This window comes from Prionailurus bengalensis, chromosome D1 (assembly GCF_016509475.1).
Source record: "Prionailurus bengalensis isolate Pbe53 chromosome D1, Fcat_Pben_1.1_paternal_pri, whole genome shotgun sequence".
Taxonomy (NCBI): Eukaryota; Metazoa; Chordata; class Mammalia; order Carnivora; family Felidae; genus Prionailurus; species Prionailurus bengalensis.
Genome location: NC_057346.1, coordinates 46,815,110 through 46,829,832, shown reverse-complemented (window position 1 = coordinate 46,829,832; position 14,723 = coordinate 46,815,110). Strand labels below are relative to the sequence as shown.

Here is a 14,723-nt window from a genome sequence, read left to right as displayed (position 1 = left end):
CTTCTTTTTTTTTAACATTTATTTTTGAGAGAGAGAGAGAGAGAGAGAGACAGTGCGAATGGAGGAGGGGCAGAGAGAGAGGGAGACACGGAATCCGAAGCAGGTTCCAGGCTCTGAGCTGTCAGCACAGAGCCGGATGCAGGGCTTGAACTCACAAACCTCAAGATCATGACCTGAGCCAAAGCCGGATGCCCAGCTGACTGAGCCACCTAGGCGTCCCATAGGAGCAGATTACTTAATGATTGATTTCACCATGGCAATCAGGTTCATTCACAATAGAAGCCAAATTGAATGGATAACTGCTATCAAGTTCTCTAAATCACCTGTATTAGGCAGTGCAAATCAGCAAAAATAATACAATAGGAGAATAAAGAACAACTGAAGCAAAAGTTCTTAGGTATGTTTCCAAAGTAATTGCAAAACATAAGTTAAAATGAATGATCAGCTAAGTTGATGTTGAACCACCATGTTACAATTCTTCCTTAATACAGAAACTTTCTTTTAGAATGCCATAAGGTTCATTGACAAAGGCAGCTACCGAGAGATCCGGGAGAATGACTGGCTAAAAAGAGAGGTGAGTGGAATTTTAAAAGCAATTTCTTCTTTCTCGTTTTTTTGAACTGAAAATGACTTTCATTTATGAGCTAAAGGCATGGGAAAAACACAGATTTGTGGCTAGCTGAGGTAAAATAAAATTCAAGTGGAATCCTAATCTTATTATAAGCTGTTACTCAATGAGTACCATCAACAATTTCATTAATAATCAGAAGTCATTTTTTGACATCATAATTAATGCAATATACTCAAATGTTTGAAGTTTCTCATGCCCTAAATTGATCTGGTCTCTCTCAAGATGCTACTTCCTTCTGGGTGGTGGGAGGAAGGCTAAAGGATCATTCTAACCTCATTCTCTGCTGTTTTTAATTGCCCCTTTGGGATGACGTGGTCTCCTTTGCATAAAGGTTCAGTTGTTTGAATTTCCTTACTTCCCCCTGCACTTCTTGAAGATGGACCCTGTTGTATAAGAAGGTGGGGTTACATGCCCTCTTGTGGGGCGTATTATTAAAGAGGGTTCAGATCTATGGGATTTCCTTTGGACCTTTGCTCCCTCTGCCTTTCATCTGTAGAGGACATGCATCTGTCTCCTCCCTGCACTAGTGACTTCTGAATGGACTGCTCTAGCCTTTTGGACATTGTTTTGCAGCCAACACCAAACCCACAATTACAGCCATTTGCCAATGATCAAGATGCCCCTGCCCACTGCAGTCTCTATATCCTATCCTAGCTTGGTCCTTAGACTGTCTTCTGGAAAGCATGCAGAAACCAGTGGACCCAGCATGCTGCCTTAGACTCAACTATCTACTTGTCTCCCTATACCAGTGCTACAATATTGCTCTTGCTGAATGTGATCATGTGAGGACTTATAGACCTTCTTTGTTATGAGGCACTGTCCTGTTTTCCTTACATTGTACATACTAGTCCCTCTGCCTTATCTCCTTACCTTCTCACCCTCCTCTGCCTGGAAAACTCCGACTCTTTCTTTAGACACAGACCTTGATGACTAATTTCTTTCTGAATAATTTTGTATTTCCCCCAGAAAGTCTTGAGTACTTTTTCCTCAGTGCTCTCTTGTTTCATTGTAACTCTTGCTAAAATATGTTGAAATTGTCTGTTTATGCATCTATCTCCTCATTGCACAGAGCAGGCTATGCCTTTTCAACTACATGTCCATGAAAACTAATACATAATCTATGTTCACTAAATAGTTATTGAATGAAAGAATGTCTATGAGTATAGATATACTCATTGGGGCAATGAATCAAGTACATGGCTTAGATCTTGGGTGAAGATGTGAGAGCATGTTATTGGATATAACAGGTAGATAATCTTTGGTCTAGATGTTACAAGGGTGCTACAGAAAATGTGCAAAACTCACTACTTTGAAATTGCCTTTACATTCAAACAAGGAGTCACCCAAACTGTGCTTAGATACTATCTATGAAAGAAAACTCAGTATCTTTTGAAAGAATTCACTTCAACTACACACAGCTCTTGTTGGCAAGTTATATGTATGTCATTCTCAAATCACTAACATGTGATTTCTTCAGCATTATACCTTAGCTCTATACCTATATTTTTATTTGCCTACCAAATATTTCCACATGGATGTCCCAAAGGTACTCAACACACCTAAAGCAGAACCCATTAAATTTCTCCTTAAATTTTCACTTCTTGCATTTCCTTTTTCACCATCTGCTCAGATACTTGAAGTAAAACTGTCACTGTCACCTTCTTTTCTTTTTTCCCTGCCTCCTATTTGGCTGAACAGTATTGGTGAGTCTAGGAAACAAGGAATTTAAAAATTAATGTGCTTTCTATAATATTGACAATTATCTTTAAGTTGCCTTCATAAAGTCATGGTCAATAGGAGTCCATACTACTTCCAAAATGAATCAAGAGGAATCCCCAGTTTTGAAAAATGAATATTGATTTTAAAAAACTCACGGTGAAGGGCTTAATCAGCTCAGGGTCGGACTCTTGACCTCAGCTCAGGTCTTGATCTCAGGGTCATGAGATCAAGCCCTGCTTTGGGGTCCATGCTGGGTGTGAAGCCTACTTAAAAAAAAACAATAATAATAACAATAATAATAATATAATAACAAAATAAGTTAAATTAAAAAATTTAAAAACTCAAGGTGAGCTTAACAGTTAAAGAGTATTAAGGAAGAGTTTAGTTTTGATACTTTTATTGAATACAATAGTATAATCCTAATTATAATAATTTCACAATTCAAACCTTAAATCCTATAAGATGTCATAGATATTAGGTTCAGAGAAAATGATGGCAAACATTTATATTTGACTGATAAGAAAGGCTGTTTTGGTGTTTTGAGCCTTCCTACTAAAGCCACAAATTACATTTTGTTTTGTTTTCTTCTCAGAATTCAGTAGAAATAAAAGACATAAAAAATGTCAAATCTAATTAAATCATGAACAAAAGAGCTTAGTAATAAAGGACAAATCATTTTAAGGAAATTTAGTAGATTTAATTTCTCCTTATTTCAATAAATATTTATTTTAGCATTATTAAATTTACTCCCAAAATTAATTAAAACCATCTCTGGTTATAAGTATTATCATAAGAATTGAAAATTGCCTGGAAATGGAATAATGTATGTCAATTAATTTCTTTGAGGAAGCTTTAGAATGAGTAACAAGGGATATTTAATAATGGAACTCCTGAAAATATTTCTCCATTTAACCATCTTTCAACAATAACCAAACAGTTAGATCTGTGGGAAGGATATGAAATGTCCCCTGCATGACTTCCATTATCTGGTTTTATTTAGTATGCATATTAAGGAAATGAAGAAAAACTGAAATTTACAAATGACTTAGACTAACTCAACAAATAGAAAGCAAATAAAACTAGGCAAAGAAAGGGATTCAAAGAGGTTAGTAATCAGAGTTTCAAGGGTGAGGAGGCATAAAGCTAACTGGGACCTTGCAGGGGAAAATTTCAAGAACAGGCATTTAATTCAGGATCCTAGGTCTCTGACTTATAATAGTTTTAACTAAATTCTTTCTCAATTTCTTGGATATTTGAGGATGGGGAAGATGAGGAAGGAAAAGCAGTCTTCTACTTCTTCATTTTCAGTTTCATACCCTAGAAATCTAAAGGTACTTTTCATCTCCCTAACATTTCGAAAGGCTGGAAAGGAGACATTAATTGCTGAGAACCTTAGTTAGTAGTCCAAAGGGGTACGTGATGCCACAAGACATCCTTAGCTTGAGAGGTCGGACCCCAAGGGGCCCTCATTCCAAGCTTTGGAAGAAGACCAAAAACTGTGTGTGCTGCCTCCCAAGCATGCCAAGTCCTTGGGTCAAACATTTCCAAATGTTCTATCAATTCCTTCTGTTTACAACCTCTAAATATAATTTCTTTCTCATCCTTTGACATTTGAAAATTATTAACTTTTCTTTAAGGCATTCAAGCCTGTAATTGAACTGTTTATCTCCCAACACATGAGATCCTAAAGCACCAGCCCCTTGCTTTCTAATTTAGTATTATGGACTCAAACGGTTTTGCTAAATTGTTTAAGGCAGGTAAAAAATATATGCTTTTCTTTTGAACTCCAAGCCACCAGCAATATTTGAGCTTTTTTTTTTTTTAAGATTTTATCTTTAAGTAATCTCCACACCCAACGTGGGGCTCGAACTCACGAGATCAAGAGTTGCAAGCCTTACCAACTGAGCCAGCCAGGCGCCCCTATTTGAGCCTTTTCTATGGTACCAGTGTTGTTTTATGTTACAAATATTTGTGTATTTGTTCACTGCATTGTAAACTTCTTTGAAGGAAGGAGCTATGCCTTATTCACTTTTGTGTCCCTCTGTCTCGCACAGAATCTTGCCCATAGTAGGAATTCAAGCATGTAATACATGACTTATGTGATAGAGATAGGAATGTGGTAATATACGGAATGCTTCCCAAATCAAAAATACAATAAATATATTTAATTACAAATCAAAAATGTTAGCTATCTAAGTATTCTTGGCAACTCCTAACAAGAAATACTGAATCTAAACCCCTGAACCTTTTTTGTTTCATCATATTCTTCCGAAATACTTTTTCCAGTTTATTTTCTATTATTCTTACCAGTCTATTGCTTTCTCTTTTGTACTGTTGCTTCTAATTTTGCTATCGTCCTGACCTCTTTCTGTGAGCATCTCTCAGGGCAGTACCTGTATAGCTCATACTATATGAGGCAGGGAAAAAGGTGAGTTGGGAGTTCTGTCTAGTAACATTCTGTGTATTTTTCCCACTATCAAGCTTTGTTTAGACAAAAGTTATCAAAATACACTTCTTACAGACTGATGGGGATTCTGTCAATAGAAGCAGCATGTTCATATTTAAGTTAGCCACATTTCTTTACTAAACGTCAAACCTGCTATGTCTGTCAATGACCTTCCATCACCTGCAAAATAAAAACTAGTGCTTTATTATGCTAAGTGAAATAAGTCAGTCAGAGAAAGACAGATATCATATGTTTTCACTCATATGTGGAACTTGAGAAACTTAACAGAAGACCATGGGGGAAGGGAAGGGGAAAAAATAGTTACAAACAGAGAGGGAGGAAGGCAAACCATAAGAGACTCTTAAATACAGAGAACAAACTGAGGGTTGATGCAGGGGGTGCAGGGGAGAGGGGAAATGGGTGATAGGGATTGAGGAGGGCACTTGTTGGGATGAGCACTGGGTATTGTATGTAAGCAATGAATCACAGGAATCTACTCCCCAAATCAAGAGTACACTGTATACACTGTATGTTAGCCAACTTGACAATAAATTATATTTAAAAAAAAAAGAAAAACTAGACCTGTTAGCATTATTTGGCTCTTCCCTAATTGTCCAATTTCTCTCCTACTTCTCCCCACTTCCACTTTGTAGCTATCTACACCAAAATGATTGTGCCTAACATGTGGTTCCTTCTGCCTAGAATGTACCCTCTTTTGTTGCCTAGAGAATCCCTACTTGGCCTTCAAGATCCAGATTAGATGTCATCTCCTCTATTAATTCCCCTTTATCCCCTACACTAGACATAGGGTGAACCTCCCCCTGTACCTGGACAGCTTCCGTTATGGTTTGATCACACTGCTTTCTGTTTTTATCACCATCTTCCCCCACTTACATGGATAAGTTAGTCTTATTTTTGTTTATCTATACCTCCAGCTCATAGATAAGTCCAGTGATGTTTTTGAAGGGTAGGAAAGGACAACTCCTACCATTCACTAATAACTGCCTTGCCAAAAAAGTACTGCACATAATCTAGAAAAGAGACCCACCTATTCCTTCTTAGAGAGGAAGGACAAAACAAACCCAGTAATCAATAATACAGGATAGATCTTCCCCTTAGGCAAATGGATTTTTAAGAGTTGAATTTCTTATAGAAGACTAGATAGAAGTAAGTCAACAAGTACCAACATTCATTCTCTTCTTCTGAAAACAGATTGCAAATCACCGGAGGGAAATTGAAGAATTAGAAAATACTATTCATAAACTGGAAGAAGAAAACTTGGTGCTTATTGATCAACTATTCAACTGTAGACTTGTGGATCTCAAAATACCCAGGTGAAAGTCATTAGCATATCTAGAAAGTAGTTTGTCAATGTTTGTATCTGTAAAAAAGTTGTTATTTTTATTTATTTTTTAATGTTTATTTTATTTTTGAGAGAGAGACACAGTGCAAGCAGGGGAGGGGCAGAGAGAGAGAGAGGGAGACACAGAACCTGAAGCAGGCTCCAGGCTCTGAGCTGTCAGCATAGAGCCTGCTGTGGGTCTTGAACCCATGAACCATGAGATCATGAGCTGAGCCAAAGCCATACATTTAACCAACTGAACCACCCAGGCACCCCCAAAAGTTATTATTTTTAAAAGATGATTTAATATTTGATACTCCAGCAAGATGACAATTGTTGAAAAGAAAAGAACTCACAAAACAGCCATGATGAAGGTGTAATATTATAATCGACCATTGGTACAGAAACTGTGGCTTGCTTTTTCTAGCAATGCACTGTAGTCATAATAGCAAACACTTAACATGAATATCACAACTGCTGACCTTCAAAAGCCTCCACGTCAGCAGGGAAGAGAGGCATAAAAATCAAAGCATACCTGTGAAGTAGAAGTATGAGGTGTGGAGTTAGCACAACGAGGAAGTGATCAACTTTGTGGTAACTTCCTGGAGGTCTTCTGGGCTTGTAGTTACCTTGTGGACTGTACAATTGTTTCCTTTAGTAGTTAGTGGAAGAGTCAAACTATCTTGTAGGCAGAGAAAATATTCCTGCACAAGAGAAACCAAATGCGTATTTTAGGTTCTTTTTCTTGCCTGACAAAAGAATTCTTAATACACCAGCCTTGAGGAAAACTAGGGCCCTGGAATATGGATTAAAACTCAAAGTGGTGATTATAATTTGGGCAGGTAGTCAGAAACAAGAAATAATCTAAATAGTAGCATGAGAAGGGAAAGAACACACAAATGTAGGGTGTATATGTGTTCGATGGGAAACAAATATCTAGGTCTAGGCATTAAAGCAGAGAAATTCAACGTGGTGGAAGGACCATGAAAAAATTTCTACCCAAATGGTTCCTGTGGCTTGTGTGGCATGGAAAAATACCATTTGTGACATAATCAGGTATTTTTTGTTTGCAAACTTCCTGATGTGTGGATACAGGTAAGTTGTGGAGGGTTTTGTTTGCTGGGCTAAGTGATGGGCATCAGGATACAAGATTGGAGAAACTGGGAGATAGGGCAGTTGTGCTGCAGGCTGAAAGCTGGGCGGGGCAGGGTAGAAAAAGGGGCCCTCTGCTCCCTTCCACAATGTCCGTGTGATGCCCTGCAGAGGTAGACACCAATGCAGATGAGGCAGACAGTCAGGCCGAATGAATTGGCTGTTTCCTGGACGCTTGAATTCCCAGTCTCTTGAGCTGATGCTCTTGAGGGGTCCTCTGGGGAGGGGCCTCACTGTGCCCCATAATAGGCACACCCACTTGCCAGCTGTCTTCTGTCTGATCAGGTCTCCAGCTCCACTCTCCTGTCCCGCCTGCTGCTGCTGCCTTCTTAGCAGTCAGGTCTAGTCTCCGCAGCCAGTGCTGGCTCTGTGGCTTAACAAGCACTGCTGTACCTGCCATCCACTGTCGTCTTTCCCTTAGGAAGGAGCTACCCTCCAAACAGATGACTCCACTTGCTGCTTTGATCAGCTCAGTCTGGCATATCTGATTTGGTGCTGCCATGGATGTGAATTACTAGTTACAACAAAGAGGAATTCCTGGGGCGCCTGGGTGGCGCAGTCGGTTAAGCGTCCGACTTCAGCCAGGTCATGATCTCGCGGTCCGGGAGTTCGAGCCCCGCGTCAGGCTCTGGGCTGATGGCTCAGAGCCTGGAGCCTGTTTCCGATTCTGTGTCTCCCTCTCTCTCTGCCCCTCCCCCGTTCATGCTCTGTCTCTCTCTGTCACAAAAATAAATAAACGTTGAAAAAAAAAAAAAAAGAGGAATTCCTTCACTGGCCAGAGAGAACTTGGCAGTGACAGGCAGGGAGAGGAGAAACTTTTAATGGAGATTCTCATTAAGTTGTTTGCTGTGTCCTATGCAACTTAACCCTATCCAGTTTAACCCCTAACCCCACAAAAATCTTCAGTAGAACTGGCAACGTTCATCAGTGCCTTGTGGGTTGATTTTCTTCAGTGAGAGATATGAGTGTTTTGTCTTGCCTTAGAGTTGGGAGAGATGAATTCAAAATCTGACCAAGCAAAAAGAAACAGCATGGGCGACATTTATAAGAACTGGGTTAGGTACCCTGGTATATGCTTCCAAGGATGGTTTTCCTTCATAACCAGCATTTATCACACTCACGATTACTTATTTAATGTCTGCTTCCTTGCTAGATTGTAAATTGTCTGAGGCAAGTGTTTAGGACATTTTAGAAAGATCTGCATAAAGGAACAGAAATGTGTAAACCCTTCATTTCTGTTACACTACTTTTCCAGAAGGGTAACTCCAAGCATATTCAGCAGCTTTTACTGTAACCCATTTTCAAGTCAAAGAAATATAACACATATTGCATATTTTATGGCAACTTCCATTTTCACCTATTTGTTGAGAACTCAGTCCTATATAATACTAGAAGGGGGTGAGAAGTAGACACAAACTGTGCCCAGAGGAAATAGAAAAAGTTGTTTTCCTATTTGGCTGAAAAATGGGGTATTCTAGCTAATAGAGTTACTACCTTTCCCATCCAATGCTCCCCAGACATTTTCCTTTCACAACTCACAAAGAACATCACAGTATTTGTTTAACACATGAGAGGAGGTAAATGTCCACCAGAGGTGACTTCCCAGGGACTCCAGTGCCACAGAACTAGACTAAGTGGACCAATACCTATATAATAGCATTCTTTAAATATTTTCTATATCATCAAGTGTTGCCCTATGATGGTATAAAAATGACAATAAATTAATGATTGAGACAGAATCCAGATTTATGAAGTTTATGACATTTAGTAAGATCATAATTATTCAAAAGGGTAAAACCACTTGGGCACCTGGGTGGCTCTGTCGGTTAAGCGACTGACTTCTGCTCAGGTCATGATCTCACGGTTAGTGAGTTCGGGCCCTGCATCAGGCTATCCGCATCCCCCCCTTCCCGTCCCCCATTCACACACTCTCACGTGTGTGCTCTCTCTAAAAAATAAGTAAAAAAATTTTTTAGGGGCACCTGGGTGGCTCAGTCGGTTGAACGTCAGACTTCAGCCTAGGTCATGATCTCGCCATTCCCGAGTTTGAGCCCTGCATAGTACTCTGTGCTGACAAGCTGGAGTATGTTTCAGATTCTTTCTCCCTCTTTCTCTCTCTGCCCCTCCCCAACTTGTGCTCTGTCTCTATCTCTCAAAAATAAACATTAAAAATAAGTAAACTTTTTTAAAAAAAAGAAGTTTTATAAACATAAATATTGTATGTAGTTACATTATTTGCTTGAAACTTAAGCATTTTGAAGAACGCTTTACTCATGTTCTTTAAATAATTGACAACCTATAATCCGGGGGCTTCACCCTGACTGCTGAGCTGCTAAGCATGAGGGGTGGTTTGACTATCGACAAGAGTACAATTCATGCTGTCTTCGGGAAAACTTCATGGAAAAGTTACATGGAGCTTTCCAGACATCGTATTTTCTGGTTGCAAGTTCAGTGGGCACTGCAAAGCAGAGAACAGGATTAAACACATGCCCAGAGAGCTTCAATAGCAGACGTACAGCTCCCCAGGCTTGGAGCTGCAACATGGCACTTGGCGACAGACAGCACCTCGATGACATCTGGGATTCTTGCTGCTTGTTGTCCTTCTCTTTCCCTCTCCATCTTAAAACCACTCATTCAGGCCACGGCTGTTGCTCACCTGGACTACTACAACAGCACCCTAACTGGTGCCAAGCTCACTTTCATTTCCAGAACATTAAGTGTGTCACTCCCTTATCACACAGTGCCCTTCCTCACCCCAAACTCTTCCCTGGCAAATAGCCCCTGGTTCTTCAAGACTCCACTCAGGTCCCATCTCCTCCTGGAAACCTTCCCTTACCTCCTAAAAGCTCAACCAGGTGCACCTTCTCTCTATGCCATAGCACTTCTCACACTACCCCCATCACCCATCAGGGTACAGAATGTCACCCAGTCCATCTGCCACCCCCTTGGGCCTCATGCTTCTCCAGGGGAGAAACTGTCTCAATTTTCATCTGTGTGTCTCCAGAACCTAGCAGAGACACAGACACCAGTGACCAGATGGTACAATGTTTGTTGACAGACTGCTTTTCTCATTTGTTCTTTTTAGGCGACTGTATCTTACTCAAGCTGCTGGACAGACAGTGACACCTGAAGTGGCTTTGGAGTTGCCAGAAACATTTAAAGGTATTATTTTATCGTAATGGTGACAGGTTTTTTTTTTTTAAATAACAACTACTTATTGAGCATCTATGACAGGTACCTTGTACCCAAGAGCTATTCAGGGAATAGGTATGTGCCAGTTTCTCCATATTTCTCTTCTCCTTGCAGCACTTGTCCTAACCCACCTCCTTTCTCTAGTCCTGTTTTCAAATTCAAGTCATCACGTTTCACGTGGTGTATGTAATTCAGTATTACATAAATACTGGTGGAGAGGGATGGAGTGCTGTCTATACTGGTGTATTTCTGGGTTCTAATTTAGCCAACCAACCAAAATAACAACACACACGAGTTACCATATGATTACCAAAACCTGTCAGCTAAGAGAATGGAATAAACTTGGAGGTTCTAAAAATGGGGCTCACTCTCACATTAATATATAAACTCTACATTCCTCAAAGATCTTTCAAATTAAAAATGTGACAAAGTGTATATTGCATTTTCATTTTTATCTGTCCCAAAATAACCAATCTCTTTGTATTTATCCCAGAAGAGTCAAAATTGCAATCTGTAGAAGTAAAAAGTGGAAACATGATGAGCTCCTCAGCTGAGAGCTGTGCTTTATGTGTCACTCATGAGGATGGGACCAGGTACAGCAAGGACCTGAAGACAGATGAGGAAAGCGACTCATGCACAGGGTTTGGGGCCTCCGATATGAAATACTTACTGTATGAGGATGATCAGGATTTCAAGGTAAGATTCATGCAAAAAAAATTCTGACTACTAAGAGAATGCTTTTTTTTAATTAATGGAGAAAATTAACCTATAATACGGATATTGAAAATTTCTGTTTGCAATTATTAGTAAAATTGGCCCACCATTCACATCTCTCATTAGACACAATGTTCACTCCTACCCATGTGCAATTTGCTGCGTATATTCACTAATAGAGTTCCATTCCTAGTATACAATGTAAGTTATCTAATGCCATATAACAAATCATCTCCAAACTTAGTGGCTTGTAACTTCTGTGGCTTATAACTTCTTTCATAACTTCTGTTGGTTAGGAATTTGAGAAGGGCTCCACTGGACACTTCTCACTTGGGCCCTGAGGAGTTGCAGTCATATGTCAGCTGGGGCTACAGTCACCTGAAGGCTTGGCTAGAGTAGGAGGAGATCCACTTCCAAGGTGGCTCACTCACATGGCTGGCAAGTTGATGCTGGCCAAGCTGGGACCCTCAGTTCTTCATCACACGGGCCTCTCGTGGGGTGCCTTTATTGTCTCTTGGTTATGGTGTCAGGCTTCTCCCAGGACAAGCAATACCAGAGACCAAGGTAAGAGCCGCAATATTTTGTATGACTTAGCCTTGGAAATCACACACCATCACTTCCATCATATTCTATTGGTTGATGTAGTTACAAAGCTCCACCCAAGGGGAGGGAATGTAGCTCCTGCATCTGAAAAGAGGAAGGAGCATCATATTCTAAGAAAAGCATGTGGGGGGTGCCTGGGTGGCTCAGTTGGTTGAGCGTCTAACTTTGGCTCAGGTCATGATCTCACAATTCATGGGACCAAGCCCCACATCAGGTTTTGCGCTGACCATGCAGAGCCTGTTTTGGATTCTGTCTTCCTCTCTCTGACCCTCCTTCTCTCCCTCTCTCTCCTTTATATATATATATATATATATATATATATATATATATAAAGAAATCATGTGGCTCTCTTCCACTGTAACCTCTTTTTTTTTCCTTCCCCTCCCCCATGGGTTTCTGTTAAGTTTCTCAGGATCCACCTAAGAGTGAAAACATGGTATCTGTCTTTCTCTGTATGGCTTATTTCACTTAGCATAACACTCTCCAGTTCCATCCATGTTTCTACAGATGGGTATTGAGGAGGGCACCTTTTGGGATGAGCACTGGGTGTTGTATGGAAACCAATTTGACAATAAACTTCATATATTGAAAAAATAAATAAATAAATAAATAAAAGACAGAGATTGTCATAGTGGATCAAAAAACACAACGCAACTCTATGTTGTCCACAAAAATACACTTAAATATAAAGACCTGTATAAACTGAAAGCAAATGGATAGAGAAAATAGACCATAAAAAAAAAAAAAGAAAGAAATCATGTGGGACAGGATACCTATTACTGTGGCCATCACTGGAAAGTACAAACCACCATATATACCATATTAGGTGAAACCTGGAGTATCAAAGCTTTTTAATTTTAAAACCTTTTTGGTATATTCCAATTACTCCCACATCTATCCCTTGCTATCTTCCTTCTTGGTACTACTAATAACTTTAAAAGTCATCCTAGAACTTAGGGGGCACTTGGGTGGCTCAATTGGTTAAGCATGTAATTCTTGATTTCAGCTCAGGTCATGATCCCTGATCTCTGTCTCTCTCTCTGTCTCTTTCTTCCTCCAAATAAATAAATAAACTTAAAAAGATCAAAATAAGAGTTCTCCTAGAACTTAAAATCTGGTAGGATAAAATGATGTATGAAAGCAGAAGATACTGAAAAAAAAATCAAACAAAAACCATTTTAGCTAACTACAACTCAGTCCTGCTAACAACAAGTGACATTTTTTTTAATGTTTATTTATTTATTTTGAGAGAGGGAGAGCATGTGCAAGCAGGGGAGGGACAGAGAGAGAAAGAGACAGCGAATCCTAAGCAGGCTCCACGCTGTCAGCACGGAACCCAGTATGGGGCTCAAACCCACAAACTGTGAGATCATGACCTGAATAGAAATCAAGAGTCAGATGCTCAATAGACTGAGCCATCAGTAAATTAGATTTCTGTTTGTTGGTATCTTAAATTACAGTTAGTTTGGCAGAATATGGTAAGCTTTCTTATACAGTGGACATTGGTCCTGTGAAAAGTGAAAATTCATGGAGAATTTTCTCAATATTAGAATTTTTATAGTCGAAGTAACCTTTGCCAATCCTTCCCATTGTTCTTGAATAATATAGAAAACTCTGCTGTGTTTATATCCTGGCCAGCAGAGGGCTACATATATACAGCTAACATTTTCTTTTACCAATTAAAGACCTTGAGAGAATATATCTCCCCATTCTAATTGGTGCCCCTCATCCAACTCCCTGAAAAACAAGCCTGTCAGCCTTGCTGCCTGCCCTTTGGGAGGTCTTGCCTTACATTCCTCACTGGGTATATAAGTGTATTTAGTGGTTTTTTGTTTACAGTGGTTCTCATATTTCACTTGTTATTCAGTCAGTTAAAAGGACAATGAAATGTCAGATAAAGGCCAACTATAATAAAGGAAACCTATTTTTTTTAACGTTTATTTATTTTTGAGAGAGAAAGCAAGTGGGGGAGGGACAGAGAGAGAGCGAGAGAATCCCAAGCAGACTCTGAGCTATCAGCGCAAAGCCCAATGCAGGGCTCAAACTCACAAACCACGAGATCGTGACCTAAACTGAAGTCAGACACTCAACTACTGGGCCACCCAGATGCCCCAAGGAAACCAAACTATTAAGACTGGTAATTTGTTGGGGCACTTGGGTGATTCAGTCGGTAAAGTGCCTGCCTCTTGGTTTCGGCTCAAGTCATGACCTCACAGTTCCTGACTTTGAGCCCCGTATCAATCTGTCCTGCAAGCATGGAGCATGCTTGGGATTTCGCTCTCCCTCTCCCTCTACCCCTCCCCACCTTGCTTTCTCTCTCTCTCTCTCAAAACAAACAAACAAACAAACAAACGACTGGTAACTTGTTGAATAACCTCTCATATTCTCTTCTATATCTGTTTATCATAGGATTATGTCAACTTGGGTCCCCTCCAAGTGAAGCTCATGAGTGTGGAGAGCAAGAAGATGCCCATTCATTTTCAAGAGACGGAAATTCCAGTCAAATTCTATGAAGATGTCAAGAGCCCAGAAAGCTATATCACATACAAAATGATGAAGTCTTTTCTCTAAGACTAAAAGCTACAAAGTAAAAATAACAACTTTTCCTTATAAATTTTCATTGGGAACTGAAGTATATCACTTGCCCATTTTATTTACACTTTGGTCCATTATTAAACCAGTTGTTATTTTTAAAGGTCATAATGATATTTAAAATCCAAGTTCTAAGTATTCAGTTGTTCATTTATCTGCATGGCATGAGTGACAAAAATGAAAGTACACTTTATATTTCCATATCCAAGTATTCAGAAGCATGATAATGGGCCCTAGATGGTTCCCAAGTTTCCTTACCACTTAAAAATCTGCTGATTAATCTATCATTCCAATATGAAATATTTCAATTAGAAATTTTCTAAGACAAATTT

At 39.6% G+C, this 14,723-nt stretch overlaps 1 protein-coding gene across 13 annotated transcripts in view; it reads left to right on the top strand.

Moving 5' to 3' along the window:
* CCDC83 (coiled-coil domain containing 83) overlaps positions 1 to 14,431 on the top strand; it is a 67,909-nt gene extending 53,478 nt beyond the window's left edge. For 12 of the 13 annotated variants that reach the window (XM_043580035.1, XM_043580031.1, XM_043580028.1 and 9 more), the window contains 5 exons: positions 506 to 574; positions 6,009 to 6,130; positions 10,376 to 10,452; positions 10,976 to 11,178; positions 14,209 to 14,431. In XM_043580035.1, the coding sequence (XP_043435970.1) occupies positions 506 to 574; positions 6,009 to 6,130; positions 10,376 to 10,452; positions 10,976 to 11,178; positions 14,209 to 14,370 (633 nt within the window). In that variant the 3' untranslated portion in view covers positions 14,371 to 14,431. The remainder of the gene's footprint in view (positions 1 to 505; positions 575 to 6,008; positions 6,131 to 10,375; positions 10,453 to 10,975; positions 11,179 to 14,208) is intronic. The other variant, XM_043580036.1, reaches the window with a different exon arrangement.
* The last annotated feature ends 292 nt before the right edge of the window (positions 14,432 to 14,723 follow it).